This window comes from Plecotus auritus (assembly GCF_963455305.1).
Source record: "Plecotus auritus genome assembly, chromosome: 12".
In the NCBI taxonomy this organism is placed as follows: domain Eukaryota; kingdom Metazoa; phylum Chordata; class Mammalia; order Chiroptera; family Vespertilionidae; genus Plecotus; species Plecotus auritus.
Genome location: NC_137778.1, coordinates 2,902,105 through 2,917,096, shown reverse-complemented (window position 1 = coordinate 2,917,096; position 14,992 = coordinate 2,902,105). Strand labels below are relative to the sequence as shown.

At 51.6% G+C, this 14,992-nt stretch overlaps 1 protein-coding gene across 2 annotated transcripts in view; it reads right to left on the bottom strand.

Annotated features, from left to right (window-relative positions):
- The window catches only part of UCK2 (uridine-cytidine kinase 2), a 74,427-nt gene that overhangs the window by 50,989 nt on the left and 8,446 nt on the right, over window positions 1-14,992 (bottom strand). Inside the window, exon 1 of one of the 2 annotated variants that reach the window (XM_080648841.1) lies at window positions 5,896-6,195. The exons of the other annotated variant lie outside the window; for it this stretch is intronic. Within the exon in view, the coding sequence (XP_080504967.1) occupies window positions 5,896-5,991 (96 nt within the window). The 5' untranslated portion in view covers window positions 5,992-6,195. Of the gene's footprint in view, window positions 1-5,895; window positions 6,196-14,992 lie in introns of those variants that run through there. 2 annotated transcript variants of the gene reach the window in all.

Here is a 14,992-nt window from a genome sequence, read left to right as displayed (position 1 = left end):
ATCTGTCTCCATCCCAGGATCTCATAAAAGCCCAACTGCACCAGGTGCCGCCTCGGGCGGACGCAAACACTAGGCCCTGAGTGGAGCCAGGTGAGCACAGCGAGGGTCGGAAACCACAGGGAGACCCGCTAGGGGGGGGCTAGCACAGCAAGACAGGCGGCTGGCTGGTCCCCAACCCATAGGCTCCTCAGCGCTGATGCAGCGAACCAGGCAATTTCAGGCCCAGCAAACAGCTAGTGGAAGATCCTTGGGCAGGGGGCAGTGTGGCGTGCCCTGCAGGGGGTGTGGCTGGCACAGAGCCCGGGGACCGGGGAGAGCGGCAGGGCCACAGTAAACCAGGGCTTGATGGCCTGGGCAATGGTGGGCACGGTGCCAGCTGAGGAAACAGAAGGCCCAGACCACTCCTGGTCCTGGGAGCCCCTGATAGGAGGGTGTGGGCTGAGTGGTCTGGCCAGATGGGTGGCAGCTGAGTTCCAGGAACAGGGCTGTGGGAGCCTCGGCCACACATCTGGAGCAGGATATCCCAGAGTAGATGCTTTCCAAGCAGATCCCCCAATGCAGATGCTGACTCCAGGGAAGCTGAGCTGACAGCCCACAGCTCAGAGGGGACAGAGGGACTGCACTGTCCCCCTTTGATCTGTATTACTCACCCCCAGACCAACCTCCCTGAAGGATGAGTCGCTTCGCTGCTTGTGGAGAAAGCTCAGTGAAGGAAAAATCGTGATTCTACTCCAAGTTCTATGACTTAGTAGCTAAACGACCTCAAGTCAAACATTCTCTGAGCCTTATCTTCCAATGACATCCATCAACAGCCAGGACACTGGGCCGACTTCAAAAGGAAGAGAGGCAAATACCTTGGTAACACACCGGCTCGATGGTAAATGTGGCTCAAACACGGACTGAGCCCTCCCCTCTTCTTTCCTTCTATCCCGGCTTCCCCTGGACACAGAACACAGCATCCACACGAGCACCCCTTCAGCAAGGACCCGCTCAGCGCATGCCACAGGCGCTCAGGCTCCGAATAGCAGTGTCCGTGGGCTGGGGCTGGGGGCTTTTCTTTTTTAATCCTCACCAGGATATTTCTTCCATTGATTTCCAGAGAGTGGGAGGGGCGGGGAAACATCAAACATCAGAGACACATTGATGGGTTGGGTTGCCTCCTGCATGCGCCCCTACTGGGGCTGGGAAACTGAGGTCCATGACTGGGAATCGAACCCGAGACCTTTCAGTCTGAGGGCCCGACACTCTAACCACTGAGGAAACCAGCCAGGGCTCAGGGGCTTTCACTTTTGAGCCATTGCAATGTGAATGACTGTTAAATAAGGTCCCATCTGTGGCTTGAAATCCTAATTCAAATAATCTTATGAATTAAAAAAAAGGGTAACTATAAACTATGGTCTGCCTAACTCAGTTCAACAAATACTCTTAGGGGCCATGAGGCATAAACAGGACACTCAGAACTTTCTTTTTTTATTTTAATATATTTTTATTGATTTCAGAGAGGAAGGGGAAAGAGAGACAGAAACATCAATGATGAGAATTGTTGATCGGCTGCCACCTGGCATATGCCTTTGACTGGAATTGAACCTGGGACCCTTCAGTCCACAGGCTGATGCTCTACCCACTGAGCCAAGAGCGACATTCAGAACTTTCTGCCACAGCTTAGCAAGTCCCTTTAGTAAAAGGCAAAATGAGGGAAATCTATGGAAGCATTAGACAAAAAAATGGTTCTGTTAAGGAAACAGATAACGAAGTCCCCCAGAGGAAGTGTTCACGAACTGAGGCCTGAAAGGTTTCGGAGCCCTTCCAAAGAGGGGTCCAGGAGCCAGAGCTGGAGGCAGCTCCCACATGCCTGTGTGCCGCTGGGCGCGGGGAGGCGGAGAGTGGGAAAATAGAGTCTGGGACCACATTTGGGGGGCAGGGGATATGCGCTGTGCTGGTTTGCTCTGTAGTCCAGGCCAAGGGGAGTCATAAAGGTTTCCAGGAAGCCTGGTGACAGCCAGACCTGAGCCCAAGAAGACCCTCAGTGGACCAGCCAGACCGTGAAGTCACCAGGGCAAAGGCTGCAAAAATGAACAGGAGAGCCTTAGCAGGTTTGGCTCCATGGATAGAGCGTCGGCCTGCGGACTGAAGGGTCCCGAGTTCGATTCTGGTCAAGGGCACATGCCCAGTTTGCAGACTTGATCCCCAGTAGAGGGTGTGCAGGAGGCAGCCAATCAATGATTCTCTCTCATCATTGATGTTTCTATCTCCCTCTCTCTCTCTGAAATCAATAAAAACATATTTTTTTAAAAAAATGAACAGGAGAGGAGATACAGGCAAAAAAATCTGATTTAAATTATTTATTTTTTCCCCCTTCCAATGTTACTTCTTGCTCTCTCTCCAGACCTCTCCCTCAGGGAGAGGTACAAGAATCTGATTTTTCACATGGATCAGAATGACTTTCTCGACCCTCAATTTTAACATGCCACAGTGATGGGCCAAATCAGCCTAGCAAAGCTTCCTCGAAAGTTCTACTTCTTCATTTACAAAGCAAACTAGGAAGTGTCATCTGTGAAGCGGCACTCAATATTTTTGCCTTCTCCAAACCAAAATAATGTAGTCTGAGATAAAATACTCGTGCCCAGGGCAGCCACAATATTGAGACACATTAAGAGCCCTGGAGAGATGGCCAGGGAGTTGGTTTTCTTATGGGGGGAGGAGGGAGAACAGTTGCATTTCCACATTTCCACTTCCAGTCCAGCCAACCTCAGAAACCAGCCTGCAGCCTCTCCAAAAGCCGGAGGCAATTCTTCTTAAACAAGATGGGGCAGCAGGAGCCAGCAGCACCGGGCACCCTGGCTGGGCCCCCAAACACAGACCTGAGCACATTGTTTCCATCTCCAAGTGATCAACTAAGTGCTGGGCTCCAGAGGCTCTGAGCTTCCTTCCACCTCTCAAGGTGACATTTAAAAAATACATTTTTATTGACTTTAGAGAGGAAGGGAGACAGACAGAAACATCAATGATGAGAGAGAATCACTGGCTGCCTCCTGCACACCCCCCCTACTGGGGATCGAGCCTGCAACCTAGGCATGTGCCCTGACTGGGAATCATACTGTGACCTCCTGGTTCATAGGTCAATGCTCAATCCCTGAGCCACACCAGTTGGGCTCAAGGTGACATTTTTAAACATTGATTTTAGAGAAAGGAAGGGAGAGGGAAAAACACACACACTCCGATTTTTTGTTCCACTCATTTAGGCATTCAATTGGTCGATTCTTGTATGTGCCCTAACCAGGGATCAAACCCACAACCTTGGCCTATCGGGCACCATGCTCTAACCAACTGATCTATCCAGCCAGGGCTCAAGTTGTCATTTCTTTTTTAATATTTTTATTGATTTCAGAGAGGAAGGGAGAGGGAGAGAGATACAAACATCAATGATGAGAATCATTGATCGGATGCCTTCTGCACACCCCCTACTGGGGACTGAGCCTACAACCCCGGCACGTGTCCTTGACTGGATTCGAACCCAGGACCCATCAGTCCACAGGCCGACACTCTATCCACTGAGCCAAACCGGCTAGGGCTCAAGTTGTCATTTCTGATGATGCTCTTAGGCCCTCTGCCTTCTCCCAAATTCCTTTCACAGGCTCATCTGTAACAAAATACGCAGGGGGTGGAGTACCAACCTTGCTTCCAGACCCCCCAGCACTACCATGTTCAGGCCTGAGACTTCTAAAAATGGTCCAGTTTGCTGATGTTGACCAATATTGGTAAAGAAGAGAAAACTGAGCCTTAGCCGGTTTGGCTCAGTGGATAGAGCATCAGTCTACAGAGGGAAGGGTCCCGGATTCAATTCCGGTAAAGGGCAGTTAGCTTGGTTGCAGGCTGTGCAACCAGCCAATTGATGTGTGTTTCTCTCCCACCGATGTTTCTCTCTCTGTCTTTCCCTCTCTTCCACTCTCTAAAAATCAATGGAAAAATATCTCGGGTGAGGATTTTTAAAAAAAGAGAAAATTGGAATTCATTGAAGGAAAGGCAGTAAGGACTGTAATCAAAGTATATCTACAACATAGGGGCTACAATATGGAATCTGAGAAGTCCAATGCTCCTTTGGACTTTTTTAAAAAAAATTAGTAAACAATGACAAAGTACTTATCAATGCTAAAAAATGTAAACAGTTTTTGAAAACAGACCCTTTTGGGGAGTTTCTACAATTGTCCTCCTTGACTGGAATTAGGGACAGCGGGTACCCACCGCCCCCCAATGGCTCCCTCCCACTTGACAGTTTGCCTACTTAGATCATCAACTGCGAACGGTGATGACTGAGAAACAGGAGAATGGAGTCATTTCACGTCCTAGGACCTGTTTCCACCTCTGTAGTGACTGCATTATTTAGAGGATTACCGAGGGCATTTTGCTTCTAAAAGGTGCACACACACACCCCGCCCCCCTCCCCCCCCCCCCCCCCCGCCTGCTTCAGCCCCCCAAGAGGACTGGCCCTCAGGTTAGCATCCAGGCCCAATTATAGGGGAGGCACCATGCTGGGCACACTGGGAACACGCCCAAGAAGAACCGGAAAAAAGGTCCCAGGAACAGGAATGAGCTATGGAAAAACAATTCTAAGAAGCAGGTCAAGCTTCCTGAAAGAGCGGGAATCCTGGTTTGGCTTTGAATTACTAGTAAGAGTACTATACTAGTAAAGAAGAGGGAAATGTTTCTTCAGAAATGCACTCAGCCAGGGGCAAATGCAGCATCAACTTCAGGGACCCCAAGCGGGCAGATGCCTAGCCCTGGGAGCTGGGGACCAGACCAACTTCATCGGTAAGGAAGCCCCCAGGCCAGAGGCCGCGTCTGGCCCCGAGCGCCAACGCAGCCCCGACCCGGAGGGAAAACGTGGAACCAAAATGGAGGGGCCCCGGCGAGTGGCTCCGGGACGAAAGCCGCGTGGTGGCTTCTCATGGCGCCGGCCGCTCCCAGCTCGCTCCGCCGGGGGCACCTCTGGCCGGCGCCCCGGGCGAGCCCTGCTCCGAACCAGGTTGGACGGAGGAGGGTGAACGTCATGGGAAGCAGCAGCCGCCTCTTACAGGCAGTTAGGGGCGTAAAGAAAGAAACATCTGGGAGGACGCCGCCCTCGCCCACCTGCGGCAGCAGCTCGGGGTCAGGGGAAAGCATTTCCCTGGTCTCTCCTCGCGGGTAGCACAAAGGAAGCGGGCTCCCTAGGACACGGCACCCGCGGGAGGGCCCCTCTCCGAGGGTCCCAGCGCGCACGCCGCAGACATCCGAGAGCGTGGCGCCAACGAACTTTCCCGTGGAAGCCGGCCACGTTTCCTCTGCAGCCATAAAGGGAAGCCCCGTCTATTCCCATCTCACTGATGCCACCGCATCTTTGTGGCTCTCAGGATTTTACCCGGAAAACCCTGCAATCCCAGCCCGAGCGGGGCTCCCCCTTCCCGGGACGCGCCCCGCGCGCTCGCAGCCTCCGGTGGGTCCCGATCGCTCCGCCTTCGGCACTCGGCTGCGCGGCTGGGCGCACGTCCACGCGAGGCCAGGAAAGAGATGCATTGGGGGCTTGTTGGGGACCCTACTCCGAGCCCTCTCCCCAACAGCGAGCGGACTTGCAAAACAATAAGCATCCGCCGCCGCCGCCCCTCCCCCACAGGACCCGGGCCACGAATGAGCGGCCCGGGAAAAAGACCCCGCGGGGGTGGCCGGCACCCCGAATCTTCGACCACCCGGTACCCGCCCGCCACCCCGCCGCACCCCGAGTCCGCGCTGGAGACGGCGCTGGAGCGCCGCCAGCAGCGAGGCGCGCGGGCCACGCGGTGGCTGCAGCAGCTGACACGGCCCGCGGCCGCTGCCCACGGGCGCCACGCCGGCCCCGGGAGGCAGAAGCGCGCACCCACGTACCTTGCCGCTGGCCGTGCCCCCGCTGACGCCGATCAAGAAGGGCTCGCCGCCGTTGGGCTGCTGGTTCTGTAGGGTCTGCTCGCTGTCCCCGGCCATGACTCGCGCCGCCCCTCCTCCGCGGCCTGTGCGCGCGGACGCACGCGCCCTCGCTCCCCGCCCGCCTGCCGCGTCCGGCTCCCTCCGCCCCGCTGCCGCCGCCGCCGCCGCCGCCGCCGCCGCCCGGGAGGCCGCCGCCGCCAGCCGCTCGGATCCGGTGTGGGCTGCGGTCCCGGAGGAGCGAGCGCCTGCCTGTGCGCACGCGGCGGCCCTTACATCCCCGGCGGCGGCGGGCAGCGTGATGCTGCTGCTCCAATCCGGCGGGCGACGCGCTGCGATTCGCCCAGGCGGCGGCGGCGGGCGTCTGGCCCAGCCCCCGCCCTCGGCCGGCCGCCGCCCGCGGGCGCGGGAGGGTGCGAGCCGACCGCCTTCCCGTCCCGGCGGTTAACCCTTCCCCCGCGACCTTGGGCTTTAATTAGAGATGCCGCCACCTCTTTCCAAAAGGATAAAAGGCTGCAAGGGCGGGTCAGATCCTGGAGGGAGTGCCCTAGGTTTAGGAGCGAAATGAAAACAAGCTTGGAAAATTAAGGTGAAACAATGAGTTAATGTCATTTTATCCAGGCTAAAAACGCGATTTCCAAATATTAGAATTTTTTCCCCTCCCGTTGGCCAAAGTAATGTCAGCCCCTGGTGTGAAACATTTCCTCTCTTGGAAACCCCCAAACACCATCCTCCTCCACCGGCGACTCCATGGAGAAGGAGTAATTTGAGGGGCACGCTCCCTCCTAACAGCAGCGCCCTTTCAAACCACAGTTTGAAATGCGAAGTTCCTGCGGAGTCAGGGTTAGTGCGAACATGCCCTGTTGACGATTAATAGCTTTAACTGAACTGTTTTTCCAGAGACGGGCCTCCGGGCGAGAAAGGCAGCACCCGCCTTGGACTCCGCCGCCGCCTGCACCTCCGGAGCCAGATTTCTGCATTTAGGAGCAGTCAGTCTCCAGCCTCCGTGATCTGCTAAATGGGAACAATCCAGCCCAGGATTGCTGTGAGCTGTAAATGAGTTATTATAGTTGAAGTTCTGACAATAGTGCCTGGCACAGTCTCCAGCGGTCGCCAACCGGTGGCCCACAGACCACTGGTGGCCCGTGAGGTCCGAAAGGTTGGCAACTGCTGACTCTAGTCTAGACCATATTGTAAGTGTGTGAAGAGAAAAAGGCTGAAATTTGTTAACATCCAAACATGTAAAGAATTTTTGTGAGTTTATTTGAGCCAAACTGTGGACAACTGCCAGGAAGCAGAACCTCAATGGATTGAGATAATGCTCCAGAAAATGGCGGGGTTTTTTCATCTATTTTATAGATTAGAAAGGCAGGAGAAAGCCAAGTGGGGGGGAAACCCCTGGGATTGGATAAAAAGTAAAATGATGGACACTTAAATTAGGTGGGTGCAGGATAGTTAACAGTCAACAACCTATACATATAGAAGCCAAGGAACCAGTCCAACCAGTAGCTGCGAGCAAACTGTGGCCCCGCCCCCTCACCAGCCCAGTCCAATCAGGCCCCAATGGGGTGGGCCTGCGGACCCAAACCCTGCACGAATTCGTGCACTGGGCCTCTAGTTAACATGATAACAATGACAATGAAGGAATCTGTGGTCTCTGTCCTGGCGCCCAGGCACTTTAGCTTGTGCCCCAGGGGTCCGGAAAAAGGGAAGTTACAAGTTACCCAGACATTTCAAGGGTATGTTATCACAGGTGCAAAAAGACAGGTAGGCTCAGCTAAGGTAAAGGTTGACCTTTTCAGGGAAGATACCTGCCTAGGATGTAACTACCCACCATAACTGCTTTACTTAAAGTTTAATTTCAGACCATCCTCTGTGGTGACTTTAGGTCTCTGCGTTTGCAAGACCGCCATGCAGGCCTCCCCTGAGCTTGTCAGGTCAGCATGTGGCTTTTTCCCCCCCACAAACTGGAAAGGGAACTTTCGTTGGGGCTGCGGGGACAGCCTAGACAAGTAATTTCCAGCCTCTGCCCCAGTGATTCTGGGATCGAATCAATGAGCTGATAGGGTCCTACAATCTAAAAGAGGATTTAAGTCAATAGCATCCTCTTTTATTTTTTTTTATATATTTTATTGATTTTTTACAGAGAGGAAGGGAGAGGGATAGAGAGTTAGAAACATCTATGAGAGAGAAGCATCGATCAGCTGCCTCCTGCACACCTCCTACTGGGGATGTGCCCGCAACCAAGGTACATGCCCTTGACCGGAATCGAACCTGGGACCCTTCAGTCCCCAGGCTGATGCTCTATCCACTGAGCCAAACCAGCTAGGGCAGCATCCTCTTTTAAAACAGTACATTTCCTTAAATTCAGGAACATGTTGGGGAAAAAAATACTAAAGAAAATCAAGAGTATTAGAGAACATAAATGTTCTTCCATATTTGAAGTTAGCTAGAAGGAGCTGCCTTCCCAAATGGCTGTGGGGTGAGTGCGTTTGTGCTCATTTGTGAGTCAGCTTCTTCTCCCCAGTCTTCCCTCCACTAGAGATCTGACAGTCTTCAAGGACTTTTGCAGAGGTGTTTAAAGTCCAGGATGGGGCCTGTGGGAATTCTGAACTTGACTGACCCACAGCTAAGGTGATATTAAGTAGCTGAGAGGAAGAAGAGCTAGATAAAACCATGCCATGCTCTCCATGAACTTGGCCCAAATTCCCACCTTCCTTATCATTCCTACCACTTTTCCCACAATATTTTATCTCATAAATTTGCAAACAGAGTTGGGAGAGTTTACAGTAAGTACCACCGGTTCACATTGTACTGTGCTTGCTTTTCCACACTAGTCACCTCCCCCTCCCTCTAGCCATCACATTTGGTTACAGCACTTGTTTGAACCTTTTGCTTTTGTTAGTTTTACGTGGCTTCAACAGGCTGATACATTTCTTGCTTTTTGTTTGTTTGTATTTCATTACTATATCCCCAGCACCTTCTGGCACAAAGTAGGACCTTCATAAATATTTCTTGAATGAATGAAGAGACACCATGTATCATTTGTAGATTCCCAAGGGCCACTGAGCACAATGAGGGGCAAGCAGGAAGCATCCGATACATGTCACATGAATGAAGGAAGGAATAAATGAACAAATGTGGAAGAGGTAAGAAAGTACCAAGTCCAGTCCACTTCACCTCTTTGGAAGGAGAGGTGTTCCCTAGATCAGCGGTCGCCAACCGGTGGTCCAGGAGGCCCGAAAGGTTGGCGACCGCTGCCCTAGATCATATCGATGCTGCTGCTTCTGTTTTCCTGGCATTCTAAGTAACTATCTACGAACTAGTTGAACCAACTCTTTAAGCTAATTCATTACACGTCTCTGCACCGTTTAATAGTAGTGTCTGCCCTTTATGCATGAGTTAAAATACATAGAACAAAAGCTGTCTATATAAAGGGAAGTCCTCATAAATCTACATTTCCAGCTGTCCTCTGCATTCCGTGTTTTTCCTGTGCTGCATGTTGGCTCTTTCCTGTCCCTAGGGCTGGCTTCCCCACACAGAAGCTACCCACATCCATTTAAATTACTAAGCGCATCCCAGCGCTGGTGACCTCAACAAGGACTTTCCCATCTTTGCTCTCTATAAAGCAAGGCAGGCAGCCTGGTATTCCCTGTGCTGTGTCATCCTCTCTGGGGAGCCTGGCCGCTGAATCCCAGAGCTCATGATGTTCAAGTCTCATCTGAGCCTACCGTAGCAATTACAATGAGGATTCTGAGTTAAGTGATTCTGTTTTCTGTCCTCCTCCCCCTCCCACTAAGTGGGGAGGGCAGGAGGGGAAGGTTTTCAATAAAATCCAGAGTTCGAACAGATTCAAGGAAACACATCTTCTTGATATCTGTGATCATCTATTATATAGGTGCAGATTTCAGCCTGATCAAGTTCTGGCCTTGTTCACACAGAGATGAAGTCAGCATGAGTGTGCAGCTGGGGCTGTAGCCAAGGTAGAGACACAGCTGTTGACAGTCCCCACCTGCCCACTTCTCTCCCGTGTAGCTAGAGTTCCCAGCTAGCCAAGGAACATTACGTGTTGCCTGAAAGTTCTCCCCCAAGGTGCTTCACACCGTGACTAATTCTTTATTTTCTTATCACATTTCCCAGCAGAAAATATGTTCTTACACCTCAGCATGTCTCTGAAGCATTTCAGTTCTCTGTATTGCCTTTCTAACTACTTTCTGCCTTAAAAAAAAAAATGTATTCCCTTTCAATTACAGTTGACATTCAACATTAGTTTGTATTAGTCAGATGAACAGCATCATATTTAGACAGTCACAAACTTCACAAAGCAACTGCTTTGTTCCTTTTGTCAATCAGCCTGCTCTGACAGATCCTAAGTGCTGCTCTGAAAGGATGACCAGGTGACATTAATGCACTTCACACCTGGCTCTGGGGTCTTAATCGCTCTCAGATATGGTCAGGCATCTGGTGCGTCTCCGGCATTGACACCAGCAACATGAGGAATGCCAATCCTTGAGCCCCACCCAAGAACCAGTGAATGGGAACTCCACGGGGGCGAGGGGGGCGGGGGGGTGACAAGGCCTCCAGGTGACTCCAGAGCCCTGGAAGTTTGAGAACTACTGACCTAGTGGAGAGAAAAGTTCTATACAGAAAAGTAAGGTGTACATTTTTGCATTGAGACTAAACTTTATAACCTTTGGCAAGTTTCTCTTTTTTTCTTTGGCTAGTTTATTAATTTGTATATGCCTCAGTTTCTTCAACTGCTACATGATACCTGGCGTGTAGGGTGGTCATGAAAATATGCAGACACGTGGTCACAGAGTAGCTGTTAAATAAACATCATGTCCCTCTCCCTTCTATTTCTACCGCAGCTCTGATTTATACAGAAGCTCCACCACGTAGGGATTAGGAGCCCAAGGTAAGGATTCCTAACCCCCAAGGGCACAATAAAGTAAAAATTAAAAGATAATGTCCAGCCCTAGCCGGTTTTGCTCAGTGGATAGAGCGTCAGCCTGTGGACTGAAAGGTCCCAGGGTTCGATTCTGGTCAAGGGCACATGCCCGGGTTGCAGGCTCAATCCCCAGTGGGGGGGGGGGGGGGTACAGGAGGCAGCCAATCAATGATTCTCTCTCATCATTGATGTTTCTATCTCTCTCTCCCTCTCCCTTCCTCTTTGAAATCAATAAAAATATATTTTTAAAAAATAGGTCTCAACCAGCAGGCTGGAAGGGGAAAGGAATTTTTAGGGGAATGGAAATGGGCAAAGACACAGAGAAAATACAGAATTAAAATGACAAGGTCAAAGGAATTCATAACCTACAAAACGTGACTCCAATGCAAGTGGCTCATTTTGTTGAATTCTATTGCTATCCTGATTTGTGCACCTACACCCTCTGCCCCACGAGACAGCAGGTGCAGGCACACAAGGACCTCTGCGTTTCCGCTGGCCCACCTTCAGAAGTCCCATGCGCCCCAAGGAGCCCTCCCAGACTTGGGCAAAGCTCACACACACAGTAGTTCTATGGAGGTTTTCAGTATTTCTCGCTTCTCCTCACACTGGAACTTTCCAAGGTGATTCTGTGAAAATGAGACTGAGCTAAAGGCAGTTCAGTTGTTCTGCCAGGCCAGCTCCCGGTGCCCCGGAAGAGCACATGCCCGTGGTGCCAGCTGTCCGTGTTCTAAGCCTTTAGCTTCACCTAGTTCCCAGCTTTCATCTCAGACCCACATCTGACCTTTGCTTCTCTTCCTGTCACCAGACTCCCACCCTCGCCATCCCACTTTCTGCAAGGACTTCCTACATCTTCTCTAATAACCTATAGTAATCGATGTCTGTCCCTCCCATGTCTGACCAGGGATGCACTGGTGAGGCAGAAGGCCCCAGGGTGAGGCAGGAGGCCCCAGGGTGTGATGTGCAGGAGCCTCTGACCCTGGGATGCAATGTGGGGTGGGCCTCAGAAAGGAGCCCTTCCTCCACGTGTGCCTGAGAGCCTCACCCCCCAGCCCAGGTGAATCAGAGGAAGTGTAGCTGGTGGCGCCTGGGGCAGGGGAAGAGTGACAGTCGGGTGGCGTGGGTGGAGACTGGTGGCCAAGGATGGCAGGTTCGATATTCCTGGGGTGATGCACTGAGGGGCTAATTGGTGTCGGAGGACAAACGAGATTAGCCGAGGGAGTGGGCTAGTCTGTCCAGGGGTCAAATGGCATGTGGGGGAAGTTGTTTGGGTCTGGAAGCAAACTCGCCCCAAGTCGCTGGGAGAGAAAAGGAGTTCGATTCTGCTTTATCATGTAAGTACAGTGTGTCGGGGCCAGAGGCCAAAGGCTTCGAGGGAGGGACTTAGTGTTTCAGAACTACTTTTAGTCAGAGACTAAAAACACGAACAAAAGCCACAGATTCCCAGGAAAATGTGTGCACACGCACGTAAGTAGAATCCTACATAATAAAGAGGGAATATGCTAATTGACCATCACTCCATCACAAAGATGGCTGCACCCACAGCTGAGGCCAAGTTCCCATAAGGAGCCTTAATGAGCAATCAGCAGGGACCTGAGGCTACACCCTCCCCCGCCCCTGTGGGGCTTGACAGGGGACCTCAGGCCACATCCCCCACCCGGCAGGGTTTGACAGGGGACCTCAAGGTGCACTTCCTGTCCTGGTGCTGGGCTAGAGGACCTCAGGCTGCTCCCCCTGCCCCAGCGCCAGGCCAGGGGACCTCAGGCCATGCCCCCCACTAGGTGGGGCTTGACAGGGGACTTTTTGGTCACGCCCCCCACCCCGGCACCAGGCTGGGGGACCTCAGATTGCACCCCCACCCAGCTGGGCTTGACAGGGGACCTCAAGGTGGACCCCTAGTGCTGGGTTGGGGAAACTCAGGCCACGCCCCCTGCCCAGCGGGGCTTGACAGGGGACTTGAGGCTGTGACCCCCATGTTGGAGGGCTTGATGGGGGACCTGAGGCTGCGACCCCTCCCAGTGCTGGGCCAGGGGGACCTGAGGCTGCATCCCGCCCCCGCCTGGCAGGGCTTGATGGGGGACCTCAGGCCATGCCCCCCACCCAGTGGGGCTTCACGGGATCTCAAGGTATGCCCCCCGCCTGGTGGGGCTTGACAAGGGTGGGACTGGCTGGGTTTGGATCTAGCCCAATGTGGGGGGGGGGGCGGCCGGGTCTGGGTCTCACGCAATTTTGAGGTGCATGTGGGTGGGCAGGGTCTTGACTCTGGGTCCCGTGGTGCGCCCCAGACTCTGACAGGAGGAAGATTTTCATATACATTTTACTAATTTCCTTTCATCTCTGACACTTCTATTATAAAGGGCAAATAGCAATATTAAATTATTTCCTCTAATTAATCCCCTTTTAATGTGCATGAATTTTGTGAACCGGGCCACTAGTTTTGAGTATAATTTACTCACACCCAGCACAGCCCGTTAGTTGCCAGCCAGCCCGGGGGCCAGGAGAGGAGGTGGGGAGGGCGCAGTTCCTGTGAGGGAGCATGGCCACCTGCACACACGGAGGTCCAGGCACCGAGGCTGCAGAGGCAGCGTCCGCAGGCTTCCGCCCAGGTGTCCACTCACATCCCTGGCCCCCAGGGTGCAGCCACTATGGAAAACAGTATGGAGGTTCCTCAAAAAATAAAGAATAGAGCTATCACATGATCCAGCAATCCCACTCTTGGATATACATCCAAAGGAAAATGGAAGGAAAAGAGGATATCAAAGAGCTATCCATATCCCCATGTCCTTGCAGCATTATTCACAATAGCCAATATATGAAAACGACAGATGAGTGGATAAAGGAATGTGGTGTATTACATACAATGGAATATTATGCAGCCATTAGGAAAAAGAAAATCCTGCCATTTGTGCAAAATGGATGGAGCTTGAGGGCATTTCTCTAAGTGGGGGAAAAAGCAAACATAGAAACAGCATAGAAAAGTTGTTGTCAGCAGCTGGGGGGTGAAAAATGGGGGAGGTTATTAGTAAAAGGGTACAGACTTTCAGCTATAAAGTGAACCAGGCCTGAGGATCTATGTAAAACGTGTGCTTGTCATTGAGAATGCTGTAATCTTGTATAACTGAACTTTGCTAAGAGAGTGCAACTTACAGCTTCTCCCCACACAGACACACAGAAGATAAAAACACGGGGGATGGAGGTGTTGACTGTCTGGGTGGGGGCAATCAGCATGCACGTTAACAATATTAGCAACTTTGTCAATTATACCTCAATAAGCAAAACTGTCCTTAAAAAAGTAAAACATCCTTCAAAAATGAACCTTTGGGGACAACATGGCAAACCTCGCCGAAGGCTTCTTCCTCCAACGCAACTGTAAAGATGCTACAGTAGCAAGAAGGATGTTGGACTCCAAGACTTACCATGAGTACTGCAGAAGCCCCTGGGGAGAAGACACTAGCTTAGCAGTGCCTGAGTGGAAGACATGGCAGTCGGAGTATGTAAGAGGGTCAATGCCCAGAAATGGATATTTCCAGTGAGAACTGAATTGTTTTTTTCTTCTCCCTCACATTGTCCCTTCAAGGTGGTTTCCTGAAAATTGATTTGCATATATAATTCCATTAGATTCCCTTGCATGGGCTGCACAATTTTGCATTGCAATCAGTAATATATGAGGGTGTCTGATAATTCACAGCCATGCTACGTGGTCACATTTGGATTTCTGACAATCTGAGAGTCTAGATGAAATGATGGTTGAGAAATGGTGTCTCTTAGTGGGGTTTTTTGTTAGTTTTTTGTTAATCCTCACCCGAGGATATTTTTTTCCATTGATTTTTACAGTGGATGGGCGGAGGAGACACAGAGAGAAACATCCATTGGTTGCCTCCCACACGAGCTCCAACCAGCTCTGGGGCTCGAGCGTGCAACTGAGGTATGTGCACTTGACCGGAATTGAACCCATGACCCTCCAGTCCTTGGGCCAATGCTCTAACCACTGAGCAACACCAGTGGCTAGGGGTCTTGTTTTTGTTTTTTAAAAAATTTATTTTATTGATTTTTTACAGAGAGGAAGGGAGAGGGATAGAGTTAGAAACATTGATGAGAGAGAAACATCAACCAGCT